Raw genomic sequence first — 9,784 nt, forward strand, 5'->3', positions numbered from 1 at the left:
TAAATTTCATTTTGTGTAGTTCAAATATTCTAGACAGTAGGGTCTACTCAGGTGTACCATGTATCACGTCATTGTAGAAAACTAACACATTTTTTCCCAGAAGTTAACAGCTATTAATAGGTCCTCAGTTGGTCATGGGATTTCACACTTGTTTTCTCTTCCATGCTGAGTTTTGTCTGACTTGATCTTTCATAAGACTTGTGCACACCATCTCAATAGTTGTGATTTCAGCTGTTTAATGTTCTGGTTGAATGAAGAAAAGAGTTTCTAACTCTGGCTCCCACAATCTTTCTGCCAAGTCTTCTATGACCATAATACCCAGAAGTGATGAATGTCCAGATGAGCATCTCCTAGGCCTCTCTATGGTCTCTATCTTAAGAATGTTATTTCTATAGAAATAGGATCGTACCATAATTTCTAGAAGGTAGACAAGATTAAAACAGTTAGTCTGAAAGATATTAGGGTCAAACTACGGGACCCCACTGACTAACTAAATACTGGTAAGCTGTTATTGTCACTGAGGTTTGTATTTCCTTGTATGTGGTATCTACTTGGGGAGGTAAGGCCCCTAACCATCACTCTAGTTGTAAGGTAATTTAATTTAAACATTTTACATATATATATATATATATATATTTGTAAACATTTAGAGTAGTAGATTTCCTTATGGTTTAAAAAGTTAATTATCCATCTCCATATGCCCTGATATATTCTGCTCTCTTTCATTTTCATTATTTCCCTTTACTGTTTTGTACCCTCTTTAGTGGGCTATATTAATAAAAATAAGAATATCCTCAGGTTAAACTGACTCTGTCTTACACTGGCACTGAAACTCAGCAGCCAAATTTGTAATATGCCATGGCAGACATATTGCCTATGATGATGCTCTATGTGTTTTATGCAAACATGGAGAGTTATAAGTCTACTGACCTGAATGTGAGGTACCTGAACTAGCTTTTCTGGGCCATCCACTGGTGATACATTTCCTATTATCTTACCTCCAGTGCTGAACTGTGATGACTCTTTCCCCTTAGGGGAGTTGACAGTGGCATTCTCAGCTGAACCCTTCCTTACTGTCAAAAGTACTGACAGTCATAGAAGCTGACAATGCTTCACTGATGATGATTCAGTGTACATGTGATTCTCAGAGCAAAGCTGTAAGTAAATGAAAGCTAGTTTCATCTTCCTCATTCTATTCATTCTCCTCCAAAAATAAAGCAACTTTCTAGGACCAAATAGAATAGTTTTCTTTTTTCAGAATTCTTTTGTTGTCCCAGGTCTAGACCCTGGAGTTCTGATTTTTCTTTAATACCTAGTCAATTTCCTGGTACATACAAGTGTTAATAATGGCAGTAGTTACTGTCATTACTGAGATAACTTGTTTTTAGGATTTAAATGTCAGAAGGACTATCCTAAAGATAGTTTTTTCTCCTAGCACTATTGCACTGCCATTTTGAATAAAATCATTCATTTTTCATGGAAAATGTGAGGAAAAAGGAGGGTTACCTAGGCAAAAGATTGAAGGGTGACAAGAAGTCCTGAGGAAGAATAGGGATTGATGAGTAGTTCTGATAGCCTATAAATGTAACATTCATTCTCTGCTAGGATCATTTGTGAGAGAACTATCACATAATTTCTTTCAGATCCTGATACTGCAGTATATGCATTACAAACAGCACCAATGCTAGCAACCCTGCCAACCTCCTCCTATATGTCACATTTGAAGATCCCAGAGACCTGTCTTCCCCAAAAGTGTTTAAAACAGTCAAACATTATAAAGCATCCAAGTTTTAAATTCACTTTGTCATTTTTATGAAGCAATGTTTTAATATGAATGTTAGAAAATCAAGAAATATATAGCAATTAAAATATAAGACTGGTATACTCTCTCTCTTTTATGTGTGTGTGTTTGTGTGTGGGGGGGTGAGTGTGTGTTTAGTGTTGTATTTCCTGTGGAAGTTCTCATAGACACCTTAGAGGCCGTGTACTATATTTGTTCTCAATAATAATTCACATAAGTAAGTTGCAAGTGATTGTGCACCTTCATGATAGACACATAAGCATAACATACTTAGGACAGGTGGGATTCTAGTTCCTTTCCTGTCATAATAAAGTCTTGCAGTCATATTCATAGGTTAGTCCAAATATATATACCCCACATATATCATTTGACATGGCAGTCTTGTAAATAGTCACAATATTGTCAAAGATCATCAGCCTTTACTCTGAAGGGCATATACTTTTTTCTATTTTTCACAGAAAAGTGTGTAGGTTAGGCAGGAGACATGAACAGTCTCTTGTAACAGAGTTATTGATGATGATGCTGAAATTATAACTAAGGTCCCTCAATTCCCTTCTTCCAGCAATTAGGAAAATTTAGTCTAAAAAAGAGAAATGTAAATAGGCTTGTGTACCACATAATACCAATGAGCTGAAGTAAAATAAATAGGACAATTGTAGCAGAGGAAAAAATAGTCTTGAATCAAGAAATAGAACTTAGACAATCAGAGGAAAAAAACCCTCCATTTCTGCAGCTATCAAATCTTTTGAAACTTAAAAGTCAAAAGTGCTCTCTGAGTCACAGCACTGAACTAGTGATTATGTCAAGGAACAGGACATAGATTACTTTGTAGAGTTCTGGTAAAGCCAGTCATGCATGGATTTGCATTTTGGTTGAGAAATTCTTGGGCTTGTCAAATCTCAGTTAGTTCTACATCCACTAGGCTGAGAAGCCAGTCCTATAAAGAGATCCTTGGCTGACTGACTGCAGACTCCTGATACTCAGGTCCTACACTACTTTGGAGAAGCTGGTGAGTGAGTGTCATTTCTTGAATTTTTCTGTCTCTCTGGTCTTCTTATGTGCTGTTGTTAGTTTTGAGATGATAAGTATATTGAGTCCCGTTTTAATCATGGCATGAATGATATCTACCTAGCAGTCAGAAACTTATCAGTGAATACCACAGATCATTATGAGAAGTGGCTTTCCTTTTCCTTTGGTAGGTGCTTGAATAGAGAATATTCCTCATTGATGTGTATACTTCGCTGTTCTTTGAAAGGCCATGTACCATAGCAGGTATGATAATCTGAGATTATCCTGAGCTGTCTTTTATTGTCCAAACCCAGATAGCTTGTTATGGTGATGCAAGTAATGTTGGATACAGGAATTCATTCGAAAATTCTCAGGATGAGAGAACTTGAGATTGCTATTCTTGAAGGTGTTGCTATATAAAATAGCTTTATTTGTTTTACTGAAACAAAATACTTTCTCCTGGAAAAGAATATCAAACAAAGGAGGATTTCCCAAGGTTTGTGCAACAGAGTGCTGACAGGAAAGGGAAAATGCAAGAAGTCCTAAAACAGGAGTTGGGGAATAATGTCCATCACTTCAGATAGAAATGAATATGATATTCCACATGTCGATCTATTTTCTCTGTTCTGGATCACCCCTGAGCACACTCATTAATGTCTTTCAGATCCTAAGCCTTCAGCACCATGTCTTACCAAGAACAGCAGTGCAAGCAGCCCTGCCAGCCTCCTCCTGTGTGCCCAACACCCAAGTGCCCTGAGCCTTGTCCTCCTCCTGTGTGCCCACCTACACAGTGCGCTGAGCCTTGTCCTCCTCCTGCATCCCCACCTACACAGTGCGCTGAGCCTTGTCCTCCTCCTGTGTGCCCACCTACACAGTGCCCTGAGCCTTGTCCTCCTCCTGTGTGCCCACCTACACAGTGCCCTGAGCCTTGTCCTCCTCCTGTGTGCCCACCTACACAGTGCCCTGAGCCTTGTCCTCCTCCTGTGTGCCCACCTACACCGTGCCCTGAGCCTTGTCCTCCTCCTGTGTGCCCACCTACACAGTGCCCTGAGCCTTGTCCTCCTCCTGTGTTCCCACCTACACCGTGCCCTGAGCCTTGTCCTCCTCCTGTGTGCCCACCTACACAGTGCGCTGAGCCTTGTCCTCCTCCTGTGTGCCCACCTACACAGTGCCCTGAGCCTTGTCCTCCTCCTGTGTGCCCACCTACACCGTGCCCTGAGCCTTGTCCTCCTCCTGTGTGCCCACCTACACCGTGCCCTGAGCCTTGTCCTCCTCCTGTGTGCCCACCTACACAGTGCCCTGAGTCTTGTCCTCCTCCTGTGTGCCCATCTACACAGTGCCCTGAGCCTTGTCCTCCTCCTGTGTGCCCATCTACACAGTGCCCTGAGCCTTGTCCTCCTCCTGTGTGCCCACCTACACAGTGCCCTGAGCCTTGTCCTCCTCCTGTGTGCCCACCTACACCGTGCCCTGAGCCTTGTCCTCCTCCTGTGTGCCCATCTACACAGTGCCCTGAGCCTTGTCCTCCTCCTGTGTGCCCACCTACACAGTGCCCTGAGTCTTGTCCTCCTCCCACATGCCCTGAGCCTTGTCTTCCCCCAAAGTGCCCTGAGCCTTGTCTTCCTCCAAAGTGTCCTGAGCAGTGTCCTGAGCCATGCCTCCCTTCTTCATGCCAGCAGAAATGCCCTCCTGTGCAAACTCCTCCACCATGTCAGCAGAAGTGCCAACCCGAGAACAAGTGAGCACATCAGCAGTCGTCAGGACAAGGGGAAGAGAAAAGCATCCATCTATTGTCTTTCCACAGCAATACCTCCATCTTCCATTCAAAGGACATCTTGAAAACAAAAGAATCTTCTCTACCCTTCACCCTCCATGTGCCTATTTGTCTCATAATAGGGAAGGTGCTTCTCTGAAACTTTATTCCTGCATTTTTTTTCAACTGAATGCTCAGAAAGACTCTCCTTCAATAGTTTCATGTCCCAGATACTCAGAGGAAAGAGTAGTACATGTCCCCTCAGTGCATTCACAGTATCGTTTCCAAATCTGCATACCATTGTTGTTCCATTTGCTGAATAAATTATAATCTTTTTGATGGTATTCATGTGTTTTTTTTATATACACAAAGTTTCCTATCCTTGCGACATCCTCGTTTTCCTTAATTTTTAAACTTTGGTGCACATGTCAATCTTTAGCATTTGCATTTTGAATGAATTTTGAGTCATGACAAAGATTACTTAGTGTTTGATTGCATGAATGACACATTATTTCATTTCACAAAACTATAATCTCTTTTATTATAATATACTAACTTAAAAAGATGTCATTTTTCAGCCATGTATTTATGACTCAGATCATATTTGCACCTATGTCTCAAATATTTTGTTCTCATTTGTCCCCTAATATTTGTACATGTACATTAATGTAACCTTGTTAAATTATTCTGTTTTTACATCTAAAACAAACATGCTCACCATGTCTTTTAGAATGATCCTTGGTCTTTTTACTTTTCATTTATTCATTCACATTACATCCAGATTTTAGTCCTCCTTGTCCTCTTTTTTTCACTCCCATGATCATATAGCTCTCCTCCCCTTCTCCTCAGAGTATAGTTTTATTGTTTTTAATAAGATATTCAGTTATATCAATTATCATGAACACAATATGATGCTATTGTTCTTTATGACTAAATATTACTTTGCTACATATATATATATATATATATATATATCATACTTTCTTAATAGAATCTTCCAACGATGGGCATCAATCCTGATTATTTAACTTGCATATTATGAGTTGTGATATGATAAAGAAGGACATGCAAATATCTCTTGAGTATTTTCTATTTGACAACTTTTTAGGAATATATAAACACTGCCTATCAATCTTATATTAGTACAACTTTTCTTGTTTGATAGAAAGAAACTCCATATTGATTTTCATCCTGGACCGATTGATCTCCCTTCCATTTGGCAGAGTGGGTTCTCCTTATCTATATTCTGGATAAGGCTTATTATTTTGAGAGTATTCATTCGTAACTTGGAGCAATGGGATTCCACTGTCCATTTGCATTTTCCTGAAATTTCAGGGTACAGGCTGCTTTATTTCTACTATTAGTCATTGAAACACTTAAATAGATCAACTACTTGTCTTTGCCAAACTAGAATAAATGTGAGTCATTTTTTGGTCCATTCTCTGACAACTTAGAATTAGATGTGTGTCAGGGCCTGGTAGATGCTGATCATCTTCATTTTTTACCTCCTTAACTATCCTGGTCATCAGTATCACCAATAGCACATCTATCATCACCTACCACCCTCTTTGTCTATACTATGACCCTCAGTTCCACTTATACCACTGTACCCAGGACAGTCATCTCCACCACAGAAACCACAAGTTCATCACTGCTGCCTCCACCTTGAACAACATTAGGACATAACCACAATTATAGTACCAAAGTAGAGAGTGGCTTAGACATATCAAACTTGTAGAGGAAATATAATTTTAAAAGTTATTATTCTTTATATTCTATTTTCACTTTCCTTCTATATTGTTTACAAAATATGTTTATGTTTTATGTAATATGAACCATAATGGAAAAATCAGAGGATCATCATACTTAAAACAAACATGGGTTTTAAATATTTGGCCCCTTTCCACCTTTGCTACTGGCCTCCCTTAACTGTCTACAACATTTAAATAAATTCTCCTTGTGCTTTATTGCTATAATTATTTTGTGAGTTGATCTCATTCTATGTGAGTTTGAATTGCTCTTTCCTATGTTTGTTTAGCACTGTTACTAATTTAAAGATACAGCTGTTCTTTTTTTCATAAAAATAGTAATTTATTAAATGTACAAAGATGCACAATACAAGCTACAGGATTTCCCCAGGTCTAGACTATAATACAATGTTAAACAAAGCAGACTTAATTTTTTAAAGTATTTTAAAACTCAGAGCTTTATATTTGAAGTAAAAAAAACCGCCCAATTTCAAATCCTAGTTTAAATCAAAAGTAAAAATATATTGGGTTTTAAAAGATGTTGAAAAGACTCTAACATTAGATGTTTTATGCTAGAATAAGCTCCAGATTAGTTTTAATTCATTTATGATTCCTGATCCCCTCTCCCCCAAAGCCTGTATTTTTAGTTCTGGTGGTAGTAATACGGTACTTTGAAACTGATATGTAATTCTTCTGCCTTGTTGAATTTTTTTCAGAGCTGTTTATGAAGAAATTGATATTTGTCACCAGAAGAGAGCTCAAAGTCATAGTGACTGCTGAGTCATATAGTGACATCAGCTTTTATGCACCTAATTTCATCTAACTTCCATCTAATTTCAGTGGAATTATCACATCCTGTATGAAATTCTATAAGAACCACACAAGTCTGACATGTGTTTTACTACAATACCAAGTTCCTCTGAATTACTTAGTGATGAGCAGTGCTCACTAATTAAGTATAATCTCTGCTCTCTTATCTAGAAATGAGGCATGGAAATTAAGAAGTTGGCTTTGGGTATGTAGTATTAATGCTAAAAAACCAGATGACTAGTAGAAATTCCTTGTCACTTTAATGCAGCCCTTATGGCTCTGGTGTGCAGTTCATATCTGCACCAATAGAAACCATCATTAGTGCTCCTGCACCAGTTATCCTATTTACACACTATGGGAAAGCTGATCCTGAGCCATTGACCTGTTCCCTTTTTATTTCCTTCTCATCTGTAACTGTGGAGGAAGTCCATTCCAGCCTTTCTCCTACTTAACTGTGGCCTTCCAGTCCTTCAGGAAGGGCAGATAGGCCAATATCTTCCTTTTATTTCAGATAACGAACTGAGCATCATAAAGGGTCAGCTCTATAAAGTAGTCCCTGATCAACTAAGGCCTGGAAGACAAGACCTGCCAATGGGGAAAGCTAAGGTGGACCATTTCTTTGCTGGAATTTTGTTTTGTCTTTTAGTTTATGAGCCTTTATGTCAGTAAATCTTTCACCCTTCCATCATAAAATTAATGAATTTGGAATTATGGTGGCAAACGCTAGCTTAGACTCGCAGGCATAATTCTTCTGTTAGATCTTGACATCATCATTTCCAAGTCACTATCACTTCAGTACTCTGAATAAAATGGCCTTTCAGCTGATCTGAAAAAGACATGCTTGAACTAGGAACACAAACTTGGGAGCAAGGGATTCCTCTTCCACACAGAGTTTTTAACTGTTGGTTCAGCTAAAGAAAGCTCAGTGAGGGTATTTAGTACTTTGTCTGATTCTGAGACCCTCATAGTAAGAGAAAATGGTCTCTCCCAGCTTGCCCACTCACTACTACATTGTCTGCTGCAGCCTGGGTACCACTCATCTTCCCCACATGCCAGAAAACTGCAGCCAGCAGCCTATGAACTAAAATAGTTGCGCATAGACTCTTTTTTGAAGTTTTCAGCTACATTATTACAGGTATGAAGGGCTAATACTTCAGGACTATTTAACTATTAAAGCTGTTTATACCTGTGTGTGTGTGGACAGCCAGAGCATACATATACAGGCAACACTGATCTCCTGGCTCAACCTCCTACCTCACTTTGAAAACTCTGGGATTACAGATATGAGCTACTGCATTCACTTTTGTATTTTTGTAAGTGTTAAATACTCTTTTCTTGATATCATACATAAACCACGTTAAATGCCTTTCAGTGGTAAAAGGCAGCATCATTGATGTAGGGAATACTAGTTAAAACAGCATTGTCAAGAATAGTTCCTTCCTGGAGTTTAGCATTGCCTGTAAGAGGCCTGTGAGCACACACTGAAGCATGGGGGAGTCTTTTTGTTTCTGAGACAGTGAGAGAATTTTCCCAGTGTTTAAACATATCCATATACCCATTTATATAAATCTAAGTAACCAGTCAATAGGTTTGGGGCGACACCCACATATTTATGGAAAGTATAACATTACTAATTAAATCCAATCTTACCTTAAGAAATGGAGAGCAGGGATAGCATGTATACAACAGAAAGTGTTATTTTAAAAAAGATCATATCCACCTCATGACAAGTAAGTTTTACTTAAATCAGGGCTGTCCAACAAAAAACATTGTTAGCCATTCATGATCTGAATTTGGTGTATGAATTAAATTATCACTTACATTAAAAGCCATGAGACATTTGTTGTGTAATAAACAAGAAAGTAGAATTACTCATAAGTATCCTTTTTAAGATAAGCTTCTTACTTCTTCTTAATTCCAGCAAAGATCATTTTTGTTCCATGGATTTACTTTTAGGGATTTTCCAAATACTCCATCAGTGCATTCTCTCCCCCAGAGGTGACGCCTTTGTTCTTGCTCTCATCTGTGTAAGAGAATCCAGCAGCTTACCCTGTCTTCTGCCCAAACAGACCCTAGAGGTTTGTTTCAGTCTCATGCTTGCCTCATTTTTCCATCATGTGACACTGGGCACCCTTCTCAACAAAAAACCTTCTTGCCTTTTTCAACATCACCCATTTTAAATGCGGTCTGGGTTGGTCAACACCACAAATGTTAAGTCACTTACACAGATGTCCTGCTCTCTAGATTCATTCTTTTAAGGCAGATTCTAGGAACTAGAACTCAAGTTGTCAGGCCTATGTGGCAAACAGTTTAAGCCACTGATTCACCTCCCTGGCGCATGATGCTGTTTTTAAGTCACACTTGTGCTACATAGGACAGTCATATACTCTCCCAGCTTGGAGTGTGAGCATCATTCATATTCTATTGCTTAAAACAGTGCAATGTCCATTTCCTCTCCTTAAGCACCATCACAGACAGAATTCTGAACATTTTTCTCAGTCTTAAGTGGGATAAATGAATTTACAAACAAAGAAAAGTAAAACCATTTTAGAATACAAGGTTTCAAAACACACTACTGTAAAATATTTCTCTTCTGAGAAAGCTCCGGCCTGACCACTTCATGGTTTTCCAAAAATCACATATCCGAAGCAGGTGTTGGGAACTACT

General features: G+C 38.8%; 1 protein-coding gene across 1 annotated transcript; it reads left to right on the plus strand.

Moving 5' to 3' along the window:
• The first annotated feature begins 858 nt into the window (after positions 1-858).
• Positions 859-4,902, plus strand: LOC134485793 (uncharacterized). The gene is made up of 3 exons (XM_063282813.1): positions 859-936; positions 2,771-2,810; positions 3,474-4,902. The coding sequence occupies exons 1-3, from the start codon at positions 859-861 to the stop codon at positions 4,643-4,645; spliced, it is 1,290 nt and encodes a 429-aa protein (XP_063138883.1). The 3' UTR covers positions 4,646-4,902.
• The last annotated feature ends 4,882 nt before the right edge of the window (positions 4,903-9,784 follow it).

Source organism: Rattus norvegicus, chromosome 2, assembly GCF_036323735.1.
Source record: "Rattus norvegicus strain BN/NHsdMcwi chromosome 2, GRCr8, whole genome shotgun sequence".
Classification (NCBI taxonomy): Eukaryota; Metazoa; Chordata; class Mammalia; order Rodentia; family Muridae; genus Rattus; species Rattus norvegicus.

What these genes read in the sequence shown, in the direction of transcription:
- LOC134485793 (XM_063282813.1), top strand. Translation starts at nt 859, where the DNA reads ATGGCAGACATATTGCCTATGATGATGCTCTATGTGTTTTATGCAAAC. An exon ending in ATAAGTCTACTGACCTGAAT is followed by an intron (nt 937 to 2,770) that starts GTGAGGTACCTG and finishes GACTGACTGCAG; the next exon opens with ACTCCTGATACTCAGGTCCT. An exon ending in ACACTACTTTGGAGAAGCTG is followed by an intron (nt 2,811 to 3,473) that starts GTGAGTGAGTGT and finishes AATGTCTTTCAG; the next exon opens with ATCCTAAGCCTTCAGCACCA.